The sequence below is a fragment of the Phacochoerus africanus genome, chromosome 5, assembly GCF_016906955.1.
Source record: "Phacochoerus africanus isolate WHEZ1 chromosome 5, ROS_Pafr_v1, whole genome shotgun sequence".
NCBI classification, from domain to species: Eukaryota; Metazoa; Chordata; class Mammalia; order Artiodactyla; family Suidae; genus Phacochoerus; species Phacochoerus africanus.
In genome coordinates, this window is record NC_062548.1 from 137,217,937 (window position 1) to 137,236,293 (window position 18,357).

Sequence of the window (18,357 nt, forward strand, 5' to 3'; positions counted from 1 at the left end):
TAAATATGACCTATCAATTAACTTTACAAAAAAATCCCTTGAAAGCTGTTTCCTGCTAACTCTTCAACAAGAAATGCTTTTAAAAGGACACCGGTCATTCCAGGTTGTTTCAATACAGATCTCAACACAGATCAGTTCTGGCCTCTTTAACGTCAGGGTTTTTGGCGACATTTGGTCAGGGCCTACCTGAAGAAAGTTAGATACCCAGGATTCTGAATTTACTGTGTTTACTTTCTGCTCTTTACGTCCAGCTACTATTTGATAACATAAATGCAACATGATGGGAAAACAAAGCACCCTTTTAAAGGCGCTCTCTCTTGTCAAACCTAAACGTTCCCAGTCTCTGGGGAGAAAGTAATCCCTGACCGCCCTCAGCTTAAACCCTGGTGTGCAAAAGACATCGTTCACGCTGCTGCTGTGGCACTGATGGACTAGGCTCGTTTACTTTTACTTTGATGATTTTGAACGGGTGTTTTTATAACATCGGCAAGGCTCGCGGGCTTCCAGTCATGCTCAGCAGCACAGGCACTCGGAGCCCAGGGAAGGGCGTTGGGTCAAGAAATGATCCGGCGCCAGGGAGTCAGAGGGTGGACCCCGGCGACCTCAACCTCCTTAGTCTTTAAAGCCTCCGAAAAGGGTCCGTAACAGGGCATAATGATTACAGGACTGCGGCCATTCGCTCATAGAAAGAGGGAAAGAGGTAGGAGTGACAGATCTTTTCTGCATCTTTGTGAGTGTGAGTCAAGTGGGGCCAGCACACCAGCTGCCAGGAACCTGCAGCCCTGTTCAGGCAGAAGCAACAACCGCAAGGTCAAAAGTGAGGACGTGCACCCATCTGACTGTGAAACACTCGCTGTTCAAGAACGATGGACCAGCACGTCCCAAACCGTGAAGCAATGTGAATTTCAATTTGAACATGTGCAGAAGACGTCACCTGAATGTGCCTCCTGCCTGTTACCGATTTTGTACCCCTCAGCCCAGAGCCTGGGCTCTGAGAGAGATGCGCCCACGCACGTGGGGGCACGGGTGGCCGCTAAACGTGGGCCAATACTGTGGTGAGAACGAGCGTGCACATGCAGTGACGCTTTGACACAGTTGTCATGGCCACTCCGCTGTGACAGGTCCTGAGACAGACAACAAAAAACAAACATTGCCATGTAAGGACAGTCACCAAAAAGGGGGATTCAGAAAGAACAAAAGCCAGGACTGTATTTGGTCAAATGCAACCAAATCATGAATAGCAGGAGAAAACAATACTGCCTGCTGCTTAGTTTACAAAAAAACATGGATCTGTTACCCAAGTAACACGTTGAAAAGATCTTTGTCCTAAAAAGATCATCTCAGGAATTAAGAGAGGTTAAGGGACGAGTCTTGGCCTCGGGGCCCATGTTGTCAGAGTGAGCGCAGCTCAGCCGTCTGCAGTCTGCACGCTTCCCTGGGACTCTGAAAGTGACACACAGAGTTTTGAGCTAGATTGCAGCAGAAGAGAACCAACAGGCACATTTAGCCATCTCTGAATCACGATGAAGACAACCTAAAAAAGCACTTTAAGGAGAGGGAAACTCAAACCCACCGCCGCAAGATGCGGCCCGAGCCATAGGCACAAACCGTCCAAAAGAGCTTGGGAGGAGTCTCGGGCGTTCCCTGACGACTTCAGGGACGACAGAGCAAAGTCCAGATGCTGGAGGACAATCTGAGGCTGGCTGGGCCTTCCTGACAGCTCTCCAGACCCGGAGCTGAAGGGCTCTGGGGTCCTTCCAGCAGTCCTAATTTTGTTCTTTCAGGGCGAAGCTCAGCATGTGGTGGCCACGGGGTGCCACACCTGGTGGCCTCTACCTGTGCACCGTCCTTAGCCACAGGGTCGCCTCAAAGATGAGCAGGACCCCAGGCACAGTAGCAAAACGTGCTCAGGTGTGCCACTGTTCCCCCGTGCCACACAGAGCCGGGGAAAGTAGGATGAGGCTTTTACGCAAACCTTCGTTTTGTGTTTGTTTTTATGTCGCTATTTTTTTCTAAGTAGGCTAACATCGCTTCTTAAACCTAGTAAGGAGAGCTGACTCTGCACGCTGTGACATCCCTAACCCCGCCGGGCCTGTGTCCGTGTGTGTCGGCATGGGGAGCTCCAGGGACGAGAGGTTTACCTCATGGAGGCGTGAACAGTTCCCAGTTCAATCTGACTTTCCTTCTTTCCGCTGTATTTTAAATGCAGGTGTAGAGCCTGGCATCCCTGGGGACACGACCTCAGGATGAAACAATAAAGAAAAAGAAGAGCCAAGAGGCTCTCCTCCCCTGACGCCCTCGCTCTGGCTTCTCTCACTCGTGTTGCTGCCAAGTGGCTGCCAAGTTCTTCAGATTTCCGTTCAAGCGCCCCTCTTCAGAGGCCTCTCCAACCACCTTATGAAATGGGGGCTCCCTCCACCCCTTGTCATCCCATCTCTCTCCCAGCATTTCTTTCTTTCTTCTGCCCTTTTTATAACTTGGCAGCTGTTCTTCAGTCATCGCTCTGCTGGGCTGAGAGGGGGCAGCACACCTGCACAGCCGCGCAGCTCTGGGCGCAGGCTGGGGGCGCATGCTCTGCGCGAGGACGGGTCGCCTGGAGGATGCCGAGCGACAGTGAAGCACGGGCCTCCTCACTGGGCCACCTGCCGCTGGTGAATCCTCTGGGCCCCTCCTCCACCTCCACCCCCAGCCTGACACGTGGAACAGCAACTACTCGGCCCTTGTCACAGACGGCGGGAGAACGGCCGTCCACGGGGCTCAGAGTGGCCTCTTCTCTTGCCTTTCTCCCTGGCTCTCTGCTCCCGAGAGGCGCTCCTCAGCGCTTCCAAACATGGGATGAGCTTTTAAACGTGGCCGCCCTCTCCCTCCTTATCCCCTTTCCATCTGTGAGCCGCCTGGACTCCAGCCCAACTCGCATGCTCGCCCTCTGCCCTGCTCTCACTAGCTGGCGTTTGTCACAGCCACAAACCCGGAGTCTCAGAGGCAGTCTCACCTCTAGGCCCTGCGCTCCGGGGGGCTCACAGCCGCGGCAGCTGAATCCGAGTTCCAGCTGCTCGGCATGAATTCGCTTCCTTGGTGGGAGCAAAGAACCGTTTCTGTTTGATGTCTTTTAAACTCGGAGTCCTGTCAGAACTTGGAATCAGCCTGTATCTGGTGGGTACCAAGTATCCCAACCCCTCTCTGTCTGATAATGGCATAGAGACGTGGCCACATATCGCAGCAAGGGGCACCGCCACGTTCAAACACTCCCAGGACTATGAGTGAGGGCCGGGTGCAAAAAATGGACTGTTTCTTCTGTTTTCACAGCCCTGGCCAACCCAACCTGCCCGTAATCTCCGCACGGGCGCAGACTGTGTGCCGCCTTGGACAACAGCAACCCTCGCCCCTGGACAGAGCGCACCCGCTAGACCCCCGCGCCCACTGGCAGGGTCCTCAGGCCTCCGGACGAAAGCCTCTGGACAGCGTCCCCCCCCGCCCCGGACTGAACCCTCATTCACTGGTCCGAATGCTGTCCGGTCATATGGACATTTAGTGATTCAGGGTATTTCCGTCTACTTTCTAACTATAGATGTTCTGTGCAGCTGTGAGCTAGTCATACAATTCCGCTGCCCCAGACGCTCTAGAAGATTTGAATGATGCTCTCATTCAAATATCTATGACATATTACAAGAAATGATGAAATATAGAAAAAAAAGACTTTTAGGAGAGTACAATGAAACAGAAAATTTTTATCAGTTTTTAACATTTTTAGACATTGTACCAAGAGGTTAACATGCTTCATCCTGTTTTAATGTTCACAAAACTCCTGCAATGACAGATTCTGCCATGTCCCTTTTGGACAAGACGAAAGGGGGTTCAGAGGGCAGGCCTGCGCAGGTGCACACACGGGGAGTGGGAGCCGGGACGCACTTCTCTGTCCTCCCCGGCCCTTTGCTCAGCAGAGCGGACTGCGCCTGCTTCCCTGCAGTCCAACTCGCTGTGATCCTGGGCTCCCCCCTTGGGTTCATACGTGCAGTCCCTCAGCCCAGCATCGCGAAATGCCATCGCTCAAGTGCACGGCAAATGCCACTCTTCCTGCAGAGTCTTCTGAGATGGCTTCAGCGGGATGTCATCTTTTATTAGGAACGGTACTTTGGTCATAATTTTGCTATATGATCAGATACTTTCTAAAGAAACGGTCCCCATTCCAGTCGTCTTTGTCATTCTCCGGCGTTGATTTTCATAGAGTAGGTGCCTGATAAGCATGTGTTAAGTCATGTTTTGTGAGCACCTATCAGAAAGAAATATGCAAAAACAGTACCTCTATTAGTCTTTTCAAAAATATGTCCTTTCGTGTGCACAATGTTCCCTTAGTATCATTATACTAAGCACTAGGGAAGTGAAATAGCTCCTGGCTGCAAGACTATGACGGTCTAACGAAAGATACAGAAAAATGACCCAGGATATCTCTGAAGCCGAGTGGAGCGAGGTTGGTGGGTGACAGGAAGAAGCAGGGAGGCGAGGCCTGGGGGAGGGGGGTGCGTAGGGCGTTCCCAGGAAATCAGCTGCCTGAGTTGAGAATTAGGATGAGTTGCTGAATGAGCAAGAGGGAGAAGGAAGGGAAGGACGTCCTGGGCAGTTTAGGTGAGGGTCCCGGAGGCAAGAGCTTATGAACAGCTCTGTGTGGCTGAAGCACAGTCTTGAGACGGGCATGGCTTTGGGGAGGCCCTGTAGTCCTGCCTTTCTGCTTAACGAGGGGACAGCAGGCCTGCCACCCCAGGCTGTCTGCTGACACGCGCCTCCCGAGATGGGCTGGCGCCCCAGAGCCTTGGCCAGAGTTCGGTTTGTTACGTCCCGACCTGCTCAAGGGGGGAGAAAACAGCAGCGCTGGTTTTCTGACCACGCCTCCTGCTCACACAGATTCGAACCCACCCTCCGTGAGGGAGGGGCTGGCGTGTTTGGCCACGACGACGTGCTGACCCACGGAAGGGGCAGAAGGGCCCTGTGCCACCTCGTGCCCTGGTCCTAGGACTGCCCTCAGGCCAGACGCAGAGGAAAGGCAGAGCCTGAGTGAGCACACAGACGGCCCCTCCCCTCCACGTGTTAGACTTCGACCTGAGAGAAATAAAGTTTTACTGGATTAAGCCACTAAAGCGTATGGATTCCTTGTCAGCAGGCTTACCTTACCCTAGAAAAAAGTACTGTAGGTGTGGGAATATCTTTGGAATCTGGGACCTTTGAGGGGCCTTGGAAGGGCCTACACAACCCCAGTTATTGCCTGTGTTGCTTTTGATCAGGATATTTGTTCTCCTGGAGGAAAATATATTCAGAAAATAACATACAAATGTGGACATAGTAATTGCTCCTCAGCAGGACCACATTTTGCACACATCTTCCCGAGGACAAATCTGACTGTCTCTACAGTCGAGAAGGGCTTTTTGCGAAGTAGGAAGGTCTTTTGTTGACTTGTTGACACACGGTGTGTACATTTAAATATATTGTCATTGATGTGGTCCAAAAGTGCCAGATGGGACTTCCCGTCGTGGTGCATCGGAAACGAATCTGGCTAGCATCCATGAGGACACAGGTTCGATCCCTCGCCTCACTCAGTGGCCTAAGGATCCGGCATGACTGTGGCTGGGTGTAGACCTGCACCTACAGCTCTGATTTGACCCCCAGCCTGGGAACCTCCATATGCCATGGGTGCAGCACTAAAAAGACCAAAAAAAAAAAAAAAGTGCCAGATTGGAGCCACAAAGGGCAGAAAATTGTCATCGAGCCGTAAGAGTCTTTTCTAGCTGGATTTTACAACTAAACCAGTTCCTAGGAATAAGGCAAGGTCCGTGCTCCCTTTAAGCCTGTGCCCCGTGAGGAATCCTCTTCAGTTTGGCCGCAGACGAGGACCTTAGCAGGAAGAAGTCAGGCTTTGTCACACGCCCAATCAGTGCACAGCCTCCGGGTCCCATGGCTTCCGGACAGCTTGCGGTGTGGTTTTGCAGATACAGAAGCAGGTGTCGAGGAATGAAAGGGGCTGGCTGACCTACAGAGCCTTAGCGTGGCCTGCTTCCTCTCACGTCTGAGGAAAAGAACTAGGTCGGAGCTGGAGTTGTTCCTGCCGAACACATCGCCAGCTAGCATTGCTACTTACAAGGGGTTACGTGTATTACGTTTATACTAAGAGACGTCCTGCAAGAAAGCTTGTCTCTCCAAATGCTTTAGAGGTTTCTAGTACATTCCTAATATACTAGCAACACACTAACAGTGAAAACACTAGAACTGACAGAAGTTAAAGAGTAAGCAATATTTCTCTAGAGCATGCAATATGATCCTTTACAAAAGGTGACTGTTTTCTCTCTAACGGGAGTTTAAATTACTACATAATCACCCTAGTGTTGAACAAATATAAAAATTCATTTTTAAATATGTAGTTAATTAATGTGTATCTACTTTGGAAGTCTTTGAAGGTAGTTCATATTCATCTCAAATAAAATATATTCCTTTTTAGGGAAAGAGAAAACTGATTGTAGTTGAAACATTGGAGTTTTACACTGCTTATAAATTAAAGAAAAATAACTTCTCCATCTCACGGCATAGATCTACAGTAAAAGCAGGTTGCAGACAACCCTTCCCTCTCTGGCTAGTTTCCTTTCTAGGAGCCAGTATAGCTTTCTCAAGAAACTAAATCAATTCTCGCAAAAGAAACTATTAGTTATTTTTGCCAATAACGCTAGAATGTAGTGTGTTGTCTAATTTTAGCTCAGATCTCTTTTGGGTGCCTCATGGCAGGAAGTCGTTCAGTTACTAAAGGAGGGAATTAAACTACTTAATAAGAATATAGCGCCTCTTCTTGCCTGAAAACTCATAGTGATTAGCCTCCAGTTTTTTGCAGGAATTGCCTTCTGTTGTTTTTGACCTTTGTTATGACAGTTATGGAATTACGGAGCTTTAGACTCAGAACCCGTGCTGTCCAGTCATCTCCTTTTATGCAGAAGAAGTGGACAGCCTGAGTGATGTGCAAATACAGCTTCACCTTTTCGTGTGAGCTGGTTTGCATATACGTCAGTTGGCCTTATAACCAGCACAACTTAATGTAGCCAAACATTGTGTTAACAACCTGTATCATACACATATTTCTGAGGATCAGAGAGCGCCAAAGAGTTCATTCAGACAATACCCCAAATTTAAGAGCTCAGTAGAGATTCTAAATCAGCACACTCTTGTATGAAGTTGAAAAAGTCTGTAAAAGTGGCTTATTCAAAATGAGGGCACCTAGAGACGTTTCAGCACAGAGCTTTGCAAAAATGGGTGAATAAATACATGAACGGTCTGATCTTTAGTTGCCAGATCTCATGAACCCAAATAACAACCAAGTTCCAGTTTCGCCCTGTTGTTGAAACATCTAAGTATTCAATAAGTCCGGCTGAAGTGTCGGCATGCGGAATCGGGCGGAACTCATTCGAGGAATCCGTCTGTACCATTAAAAGTGGCAAAATAAAAAAGGGTACCAGTGATTACTTGCCAGACTTCTTTGGCTGGGACATTTGGGGGCGATGGAGGAAAGCTCTTTCTTAAAAAGATCTAGCTTTTGATGTGGTAAGGTACTATTTAGAAGGGGAGCTTACATGTAAATTAAAATCCTATGTGATTGAGAGAATTTCTTTTCAGCAAGATTTCTACCAAAATATCTTATAATGGATGCTTTGCATGCGTCCATTATGCTGGAAACGGGAATCGGTCTATGGCAGCCTGAGGGGTGCTGGTGAGCGCCGGCAGGAGGAAGGGCTTGTCGCTAGGCGGCGCTCTCCCTGGAGTAGCGCAAATGTCCATTTACACACGGCGAGGAGAAAGGGAGCAAGGAAAACGACCTCCTTTTACCTACCCAAGATCAATTTGATGAGAATTTTCCCTCTCTCCGGAGTATCTCTTGATAGAAACGCTCACATTGGAGTCATATTGCTTGAAAAAGAAAAGCTCCCTGAGAAATCGAACCCCAAAACGTGTGTGCAGAAGAGGGGTGGATTTGGACGATTACCGGTCCGGTTTAGCCCACCGCCCTCTGCCAAACACGTCGTCTTCCGCAGGAAACGACCCAAGGAAAGGAGGGAGCGGCAGAGGCAGGGAGACTGGGCTGCGCGGCGGGGGCCTGCCTCGGGGCCTCAGGGCCACCCGCCCAGCCCAGCCCGCGGCGACCTCACCATCCACTATGCGGCCGCCCTGCTAATGGCCGAGGCTTTTAATTCCGGCCCCCGAGCTCCCTTTCGGGCATTGTTCTCAGAACACCTTTCCCAATCACAGCGCCAACTTGGAGGCCGTCCAGCTCTTGCCCAGAAAGCGCCAATAAAATGGGAAAGAGCGCCATTGATTGATAATACATTTTACAAGAAAAAAAATTAAAGGAGATGAATTGGCGAACTCTCACAAATGTGCTGCCTACACCCGAAGAACCAAAACTTTCTGAAAGACGGGGGCCGGGAGGGCGGTGCCCGGGGAGGGCTCCCGCCGGCCTTTCCCGGGAAGGGCAGCCGGAGCACCTGAGGGCTGAGGGTCCCGACCGAGGTCCTTATGCCGGGCGGGGCAGGGGGCACGGCGCGGGCGGGGAGCCGCGGCGGGTCCCCTCGGGGGGCTGGCCGGCCCCTGCCCTCTGGGCTGCCGCCTGGGGGGACCAGCCTGGGGCGAAGCAGACCGCGGTCCTGAGCGTGGCCCCCAGGCTCGCCTGCAGACTCCTCCAGAACGCAGAGACTCCCATTGACTTATTAAATGTCGAGGCAATCAGGCAGCTCCTTTTTTAATAGCCCAAGATCTACATTTAGACAAAAACAGATCCGAGTTCCTGGTAAAGGCGTTTCTTCTCATCCTGTCACAAGTGACAGGAACGGAGGGAAATAGACTGAGGGAGAGAACGGGGGGGGGGGCGAAGGGGAGGGAGAAAGGGGGGAGAGGGAGATGGGGTGAAGGGGGAGGGGGCAAGGGGGGGAAGGGGGAGGGGGCAAGGGGGAAAGGGGGAGGGGAGGGGGAACGACGGGGTGGGGGAGGGGAGACGGCGCGGGGAGGGGGCCGGGGAAGGGGGGGAAATGGGGGGGACGCGGGGGGTAGATGGAGGGGGTGGGAGAGGGGAGAGGGACGGGGTAGGGAGACATGGGAGGAGTTGGGGGGGCCGGGAGGGGGGTCTGACGAAGATCCGCGCGGGGATACGAACACTTCAGCGGCTTCTAATTAAAGCCCCGCGCCAGGCCCTCGGGGACCCGCCTGACGTCGGCGGCCGCGGGGATAAGAGGCGCCCCGAGGTCCGAGGCGCGACTCAGGCGGCGGCGGGTCCCCAGCTCGGCGCGGTCGAGGCCCCGCGTCCCGGTGCCAGTCCCCGCGCGTCCAGGGCGCTCCGCTGGCGCCGGCGCCCCGGGCATGGAGTAGCGAGCGGGGCGCGCGGCTCCGGGGCGCGGGGACAGACGACAGGAGACGCCCGCGGCTCCGGGGCGAGAGGACAGGTAACCCGGCCCGGCTCCTGCGCACAGGTGGCCCCAGGCTTGGCGCCCGGCAGAGGCGGGCTCGGCCCCCTCCCCAAGGGCCGAGGGTTTTCCCCCGCCCTGGCCCCCCGGAGCGAGGGTCCCCGCGCGGGGGCTGGTCGGCGGGCTTCGGGGACACCAGGAGGAGGGGGCGACCGCCACACAAAGGCGCCGCTGGAAACTTGGGCGCAGCTGCCGGGCGGGGCGCGCGGCCCGGCTCTCCGAGGGAGGCGGCTGTGGGCCGGACCCTCCGGACGGCCGCCGCCCCCGGGTTTCTCAAGGTGACGGAAAGTTGTGCGGGCGCCGCACGCGGCCGAGCGGCGGCCGCTGCGCCATTGCCATGAAAGTTCCGCGGCCCGGCGGCGGGGGCGGGACGCGGGCGGGACGAGGGCGAGGCCCGTGTCGCCCGGCGCGCGGAGGGCGGCGGCACCCGGGGCTCGCTCGCAGCATCACCGGTGGGGCCTCGGCGGGTCCCCGTGCAGACCGCGGCCCGGGCGCTCAGCGGCCCCTCGTCTGCTCCCGCCCCCCCCCCCCCCGGGCCGGGGACCGTGCAGGGCGCCCCTCCGCCGGGTCCGCCGAGGTCCTCGGGGTTCGCGGAGGTCCGCGGGGGGCCCTTGGGAACTGCCGCGGTCCTTGGGGGTCCGCGGAGGGCTCAGGATTCGCTGGGGGCCGCGGGGACAGCGGGGCCGGGGCGCGCGGTCCGAGGGGAGTGGCCTCTCCCCGGCGTCCCCGCCAGCCGCCGACTGGCTTTCCGGGTCTCCCCGCACCCCTGTCCCTCCAGGGAGCCGAGCTCCGGGAGCGCGTCGGATCCGCCCAGCCCCGCCGAGCGCAGGATGCGCGGACCCGGGCGCCCCCTCCTCGTGGGGCTGCTGCTCGTGCTGGGGGCGGCGGGGCCCGGCCAGGGGGTCGCGGAGCCCCGGGAGGCCGCGGACCCGCAGAGCCTGCTGCGGCTCATCGTGGAGATCGTCCAGGAGCTCAGGAAGTACCACTCGGGGGAGGCCAAGAGGCTGCAGCTCTCCGGCCGGCAGGACGACAGCCTGGGCCGCAGGGAGGTCGCGGACTACGGCGCTTACGCCGAGGAGCAGAGAGTGGGTGAGTGTGCCGCCCGAGCGGCCGCGTGGACGGAGGACCCCTTCCACAGGCTTCTGGGGTGTGGGCTGTGCTGGCGGAGCCTCCAGCACGTCGGCCTGTCCTGTCTCAGGAGTCCCCAGGGCTTGCTTGCAAATCCAGTTGGCTTTGAGAGAACACACGTATTTTTGAGCTGTAAAAACGTTTCGACTGTTTATAAAAACTGGAAAATATTTTTTAAAAGAAGGAAATAGGAAGGCCATGAATGATGCCTGGTGGCAGATAACAGGTAACTATCCCTCATCCACGTCTCAGACCTGCGAGTCGCTTCCTAGGCCCATAATTTCAGCGTAGAACTGCCATCTCTTATTTTGCAAACGGAGATATTTTCAGCAAAGCAGTTTCAACGGAGAGACAGAAATGTTTTAGATCCCACCCCTGCCCCCATCGCAGAGCCTTCCAGAGTGGCTGCCCCTTGGGAAATTTCCAAGGAAAGCGTACAAGCTCTTAATGCTTTGATGACACAATTAGGTCAAATATGATAAGGTCAATTTTATATAGACCGACTAAAGTTAGTTGCAAATGAAGAGTGACATTTAGGAGTTGTCCAAACTGTGCAAGTAAGATTTGATGGAACTGTGCCCTCCTCAGATGGGAATTGGTAGCAAATGTGAGCATATGCCATCCCATCACTAGTGCAGAACAGGTGAGTGCAAACAAAACCAGATGACTTCAAAAGCCAAAGCAAGGCTGACATCAGAAAGTCAGTCGAGGTAGCTGCCAACACAAACGAGGAGCTGTGCTCCTTCAGGGGTCTTTCCCTAGGAAAGTGCTCTCCCCGGATCCTCCAGGGCACCGTCTGTCTCCATGCTTCACACCAGCCTTCATAACAGGTGGCTTGAGAAATGGCATCTAACCCTTTTTCTAAATATACACCTGGAAGAAGTGATGTTTCATGGCAAAGTTTTTGTTTAAAGGATCCGATCAGGTTTCTTCCTAGAACTATGGAGAGGTTGTGGGTTTTGATTCCCAAGCTCTTCAAGATGAAAAGTGTCTAAGTGATTCATTCACTGGAAGGTAACTGTCTCTCTCTCTCTCTCTCTCACACACACACACACACACACACACACACACACCTTTCTTTTCCTATAACTTTACGGTCACTGCCTCCATTCTAGTGGCAGAGACCCGGGAGATAATACTGGAGCTTGGAGAGTAGTTAATGCTATTTGAAGAAAATGTGCCTGGATCACCAGAATTCACGTTGTCACACACAGCAATCAAGGGACTGACTGCTGTGTTTAGAGCAGTTTCCAGTACCTTTGAACATTCACTTTGGGTCACATGAAAAAAAAAATGCTTCTTTCAGGCAATACAGTAATTGATTTATTTCCTCTCAAACAGAAATTGTTCCTCGAGATCTAAGGATGAAAGACAAGTTTCTGAAACACCTTACAGGTGAATTTTCTCCTCATTCCTTCGCCTTTTCCCGGGTCCTTGCATCCAGCGGGCCCTCACCAGCTGTTTCTTCTTCCCCTTCCAGGTCCCCTTTATTTCAGCCCAAAGTGCAGCAAACACTTCCACAGACTTTACTACAACACCCGAGACTGCACCATCCCCGCATGTAAGTGACTGCATGTACCGCGTCTAACATGCCAGCACAGCGTACAAGGGCTCCCCGCCCCGCACCTTGCCCCCCTTCTGCACCCAGACTTGCCTTGCTAAGGTTTCCTCCCTGCTGACCTTGCAGTTGGGGCCTGGGCTGACCGGACCGCTGCAGAAGAGAGCGACTTCCAGCAGCAGCTGGTGCCCGGGAACGTGATTTACACGCCCCGGGATTAATCAGCTCTGGACTGGGCTGCGTTCTTCCATTCACGGTCTCGGTTTGTTAATGAATTCTGGCACAAGGCCTGTCCTCGTATCTCAACTCTGACAGTGGAACAAACATTGAAAATGGGTTGCTAAAATGACTACTACAGGATGTGAAGTATCAATGGACGGACCTGGGCCATCCCTACCACCTCGGCCAGAGATTTGTTTCCACCAGTAATTATAACCCCCTCACCCAAGAATTTTGCGCTGCTTAAAAACCCTCTCTCCTGCTGGCTTCATCCCTAGTTCAGAAATGCAGGAGCTCCTCTTCACCTGGCTCTCATCCGTAACTTCCTGGTTTATCCACAACAAAATGCATTTCATTTCCCCAAAAGTGGTCCCTTGTGCTTTTCACAAAACATGCAAATGACAAGCAGCTTGTTAGCTGGAGTGGCATTTGCTAGAACCCTAAAATCCATTTCTTTTCTTTGTTGGCGGGGACACAGCTTTCACTTAGGGCTCCCAGGAAGAAGGCTGTGCAGATCAGCGGGGTGTCTTAGTAGCTGCTCTCTGGACTCTTCAGAGGGCAGCAGACCAGATCTGCTGTCCTGCTCAGAACAATAAGGCCCTTCACATGCTGGAGAAGCTGCTCTGTGTGGGCAGCAGTCACCTTACAGACCCTGGTCTAGCAGGTCCCCGGACAGGGAGGAAGGCAGGGAGCACCTTCGGGAGGGAGCTGAGGTGCCCCTGGTTACGACTGTTACAGGAAGGGCAGGCACAAGGCAGGCACCTTGGCACCGACCCAGGGCAGGTGGCGCCCATGTCCAGGAGCTCCGTGCCTCAGTCCCATCCTCTCATCCAGGACACATGGGCCTGGGACACGGGATCTCCTTTCCTTCCTCTGAAATGGAAGTACCTTCTGTTTCAGAATTACGTACCTGCTTCTAGGGGTCAGGGAACCTTCTCGTTTTGTGTTTAAATGTGCATATATTTCTATGTTAAATCTTATCTTACAATAATGGGATTATAGATTCTAGGTTTGAAAGCGACCCTTAGGGTCATGACTTCTAACCCTTTCATTGATGGGTGAGCAAACAGACCACACACTTAAACTACGTGTGCCCACCACTGATACCACACTTCTCCAGGACCCCCAGCCACATTCACCGTCTCCTCTGCTGACATAACTGAGGGGGCAGCCGCCAAGGCTCCTGGTCACCCATAAGGTGAGGCGGCGGGACCAGAACCAGTCAGAGATGCTCCTGGGTCTAGAGATAGATCTGCGCACTGGATAAGCGATTTCTTGCCTGGTTTCCACCTCTCAGCCCACATCTGCAGAGCCACATCTGGGCCACCTTTGTGCTGCTCTAGGTTTGTATGACAATTCCCAGAATCTGGCAGCTCAGAAGGAAGCACAGAGCCTTCTCCCTCAAGGTGTGGCCTTGGGGGTTCGCCTTGGAAGAGCACGACTTTTAAGTCCTCCAGACCCGCCGAGCAAAGCCTGCGCCTTCACAAGACCCCCAGGTGGACATGGGGGCAGGGAACATGTGGCTCAGTGGGGTCAGGGTCAACCTCAGGGCCTCAGGTGTGTGGCAAATGCAAGTATTCCCTCTGAGTCCACACAGTCCTCACTGCATCCGCATGTGATCTGCTTAGAAAAACCACGTCCTAAAAAACCTGGCGCATCTGATGAAGCGCAAAGCCAGGATCCCGATGACCCCGCTTCCAGCTGTCAGATCATTTTCTCCTTTGAGCCCCAACTATTACATCCTCTAAATACTTAGGGGGGGGTTTTAGAAGAGTTAACTGCTTGTCTAACAGGTGCGTGTTTATTGTTGTCAGTTGACTCATTCACTCAGAATTTCAATTAGGAGTATGAACTCTACTTTTAAGCAGGATTTTTTGACTCTTGAGAGTAACCTTCAAATTGAGGAATTCCTTTATGGCCCTGACTGCTGCCCCTCCGAGGCAGCACCCACTGGAATAATGAAATAGGGAAGCACGTGAGCTTTCTAGAAGAGCAGTCTGCCCTGGGCAGTCAGCTCCTGCTTCCCTCCAGCCGGGGCTCTGGCTCTGGGGCTTGGCTGCTGACCCACCATCTTCGAGTTTTCAGGTGGTTCTGATGAGCTCAGGCTGCAGGTGACCTAAAGTGAAGTAACGGGGTGCGGCTGTCTGAGGCCCCCAAACTGAAGCTAGTTCGGGGGGCCCCTGTGAGAGGAAGACGGCAGAGAGCCTGGGGGAGGGGACATTCTACCCCCACAGCCTCTGTAACGTCATTTAACTTCTGCTGTGTAACGCTGAAGGCCCCGAGGTGCCAGAAATGATCAAATCAACACCTTGGAGCCATGACTGCAGGGGAGAGTCTACAGGCGGCTTCCAGGGAATCCAGAATAGTTACGGAAATGAATGGCTTTAGCGGTTGATATGCTTGTGTAAACTGAATGCTGCTTATTTAAGCTGCTGAGATACTGACAAGGGTCTGTGATTATTTCCACCGCAGACTATAAGAGATGCGCCCGGCTTCTGACGCGGCTGGCTGTCAGCCCGCTGTGCGTGGACGGCTAAGGTAAGCGGGCAGCCAGGTCGCACTGGCGCACACGGCGGAGACGGGATCCGTCCGGGATGTGACAGATTCATGGAGTTTAGAGACACTCACCCTTTGGCAAAAGCAGCCTTACTCGGAGTAAGGCTGACATAACACTCACTGCTGGCTTGACTGCAGCATGTGACGTGGTGGGTACCTGAGGTCACACCCAGCTACTTTGAGGGTTTTGTTCAAACACTGAGAAATGAGTACATGACCAACCGTACAAATTTCAGAGACGTGTCTGGCAACTGCTTGAGGTGAATTCCATCCTTATGCCAACATACTTACGAAGAACAGCTAAGAACAGCTATCGTCTTTCAATGTTTCTATCAAAGTTATTCTTTTTTTTTTTTTTTTGTATTTTTAGGACTGCACCTGCAGCATATGGAGGTTCCCAGGCTAGGGGTCAAATCCGAGCTGTAGCTGCCAGCCTACGCCACAGGCACACAGGATCCGAGCTGCATCTGCGACCTACACCACAGCCCACAGCAACACCGGATCCTTAACCCACCAAGCGAGACCAGGGATCGAACCCATGACCTCATAGTTCCTAGTCAGATTCATTTCTGCTGCGCCACCACAGGAACTCCTAAAGTCATTTAAAACCTCACGTCGAGTCTATGAACTCGGGTTTTTACCGTGGCCTCTCGAGGGCTGGCATTAACACACAGCACCAACCGTCAGCCAGTCAACGGGGGCCTGAGACAAAGGCCACGGTCTAAGCCAGTCTGTACCTTCATGACTGGACCCTTGCTGTGCCAAGTGCCAGGTCTGCCCCCAAGTGAGACCTGCTTCCGGCACACAGACAGCTCTCCCTTGTGCCGTGTGCGTGGAGGAGGGGCCCACTCACTGCGGACGGGGCTGTGCGGACCAAGGCTGGGCAGGTGCTGGGGTTGGCGTGGCCTGGGTGCTGCTGTGACACCATTCTCGGGCTGCTTCTCCTCAGAAGCCCCACTAACAAAGGGGGCGTCACGCAACAAGCGGTTGTGGAGCCCGGGCCCCACGTTCTCCTCGGGCTCACTGACCTGCGGCGCTCTGATGCAAGTGAAGGCAGTTTTTAATGCCAAAGCTGAGAACTGTCCCGCCTTCCCTTCTCATCTGAAAACTGTCTAGCTTCCCTCCCACCGCCCACCTGGCAAACAAAAACCTTATTTTTAAAGCAATGAATGGATTCTGCTAAGTCTCCCAAAGTACCTGCTAGGGGAGGTGACAGTGTTACTTTTATGAAGCATTTCTTTATCATTAAAGTATCACTGTTTAGAGGTGAACCAGGCATATCCTTGGAGAACAGCCTGCTCTTGCTTACAAGTGGGGAGACCACATGCCTGCGTCCACACCCACTGGCAGAACCACTCAGGCCACAGGCTTCCTGTCTCTGTGCCTTTGAACTGACCAGCTGCTCCCCCAGTGGCCGTCCACGCAGACCACTCTCCAGGGGAGACAGCTGCACCCAGAGGCAAGGAGCCCAGGTTGTGGACTCCTGAGTGTGGTCCTGCCTCTGCACCAGCCTCAAGACAGGCAACCAGGGCTTTGCTAACACAACATGCAGACTTCTAGGAAGACAAAAGGGCACCACGCTCAAGGTCACACTGGTCACCACTGTCAGTAACTGCTCATTTTGGCCAAGAAACAGGTACTTTAAAAAAATATAGATGTTTCTGCTAAAGTAACTTCATGACATTTTTAAAGATTAATTTCTTCCAATTCCAGTCCTGAACTGCAGCAGCAAACTCTTCACTGGCTGGGAACAACGACACAGGCCGTCAAGGGTTTCCCTGCAGCCTGATGTCCTGGGGGCCGAGCACACATCCAGGGTTAGCAGTGGGTTTTCCTCATAAGCTGTGTCCAGACACCTTCCTTCTGCTGCCCTAACACTCGAGGCTGTCAGGGCAAAGCTGCAGGATAAGAGTCCTCTTCCTACTGCAGAAGACAGCCTCGGCCTCTGCAGTGGGTCTTCCGAGGGTCTGGGCACAGGGCCCCCTGCTGTGACCTCAGAGCAGAGCCACTGGCTTCCTTCTCTCGTAAGCTAATTTCTCACCTCCCCACCTCCCCCCCAATCCCACTTCATCGCCTGGACATGCCCCTCAGGGAGGTGGAAGCCTGGGCTCTGGGGTATTTTCAGAGAAACGGAGTCTTGAGAAACAAGGACCCAGCTCATTCCAGAGTGCAGCCTCGTCGGAGCAGGCCAGGACAGCCCCAGGTCAGGGAGACCGAGTTCCTGAGGACATGACCACAGACACACCAGCACTGGGCGCGGCTGGATCCTCAGACCCCAAGGAGCCTGAGTCTGCATCTCTGATGCTGTTCACCCCTCTGGCCCTGGAGGCCCGTGGTGACCAAGTCACTGCCCACGAGAAACCCCAGCACCCTTTCTGGAGCATGAGCACACGCAGACTGAAACCCCGCCTGTAAACACATCGTATTACCTGTAATGCGTGTGCCGGTCCAGCAGAACTGATGGGAAAGTGAGAGAATGTGTTTGTTTCCAGCAGTGAGCAGAGCCGTAAAGGACCGACGGCCCAGGAACCTTGAGAAGTGCCTTGGAAACCAACAGGAACCAGAACCTGCTACCTTCCAAACACACCCTGTGAACCAGAGATTTATTTTTGCAGACAGCCTCTCCCGTAACTCCCTCACCTTGAGTTGTGTTTGTTGTTGGCACAGTGTGGACACACACCCAGTACGCTGGGGTACCTGACAGTAACACAAGAGGAGGCTCCACATTTGCTGTGAAATCTCTCATTTTCCGGATTAGGTGACATCACAAATATTTCTTTAGAAACATAAACAGAATCAGTAAAATCTGAAACTATATTTTCATATAGCATATGGTGTTATTTAATATTTTTTATTACTTTTAGAATTAAATTCCCAGAGTATTATTTGGAACTGCATGAAAAACAAAAATAAAAAGCTTTCAGCTGTGGAGATATTGGAGTGTAAACCTGTGAACCTATTCAGGCTAATTTCATTTGTCCTTTGTTTAATAAATGTAAAATAGTATCCAGATATGTGCAATATGTAAATACTGTAAATAAAACGCAAGTAATAAACACAGCGTTTGTTATAATGAAGACTCTGAAGTGACTCTCTACTGCTGAACGAGCTGACCGTTGGCAATTCATGACTGAGAAATCCATGGAGTGACTGAAATACTGGCAGGTCACAGAATATAAAAGGCATACATAACACGGGAAGGGTATGAACTTTTTTTCTTGTGGTTGCATCTGCGGCACATGGAAGGTCGCAGGCTGGGAGCTGAATCAGAACTGCAGCAGAGGCCTAGGCCTCGGCCACGGCAACACCAGATCTGAGCTGCATCTGCGACCTGTGCCACAGCTTGTGGCAACACCAAATCCTTAACCCACTGAGCAAGGCCAAGGATGGAATCCACATCCTCAAGACTACGTT

The 18,357-nt window shown here is 53.1% G+C and overlaps 1 protein-coding gene across 3 annotated transcripts; it reads left to right on the forward strand.

Moving 5' to 3' along the window:
* Positions 1-9,404: 9,404 nt before the first annotated feature.
* Positions 9,405-18,010, forward strand: ALKAL2 (ALK and LTK ligand 2). 3 transcript variants are annotated; one of them, XM_047782736.1, is made up of 6 exons: positions 9,405-9,461; positions 10,261-10,571; positions 11,952-12,005; positions 12,091-12,171; positions 14,860-14,925; positions 16,657-18,010. In XM_047782736.1, exons 2-5 carry the CDS (start codon positions 10,313-10,315, stop codon positions 14,922-14,924), a joined length of 459 nt encoding a protein of 152 aa, XP_047638692.1. In that variant the 5' UTR covers positions 9,405-9,461; positions 10,261-10,312; the 3' UTR covers position 14,925; positions 16,657-18,010. The 3 variants fall into 3 exon arrangements, with proteins under 3 accessions (XP_047638692.1, XP_047638693.1, XP_047638694.1); XM_047782737.1 differs by lacking the exon at positions 9,405-9,461 and having other exon boundaries at positions 10,058-10,571; positions 17,436-18,010; XM_047782738.1 differs by lacking the exon at positions 9,405-9,461 and having other exon boundaries at positions 10,058-10,571; positions 17,439-18,010.
* The last annotated feature ends 347 nt before the right edge of the window (positions 18,011-18,357 follow it).

Coding starts and splice junctions, on each gene's coding strand:
- ALKAL2 (XM_047782736.1), top strand. CDS start 10,313: ATGCGCGGACCCGGGCGCCCCCTCCTCGTGGGGCTGCTGCTCGTGCTG. Junction 10,572..11,951: donor CGCCGAGGAGCAGAGAGTGG/GTGAGTGTGCCG, acceptor CCTCTCAAACAG/AAATTGTTCCTCGAGATCTA. Junction 12,172..14,859: donor AGACTGCACCATCCCCGCAT/GTAAGTGACTGC, acceptor TTTCCACCGCAG/ACTATAAGAGATGCGCCCGG.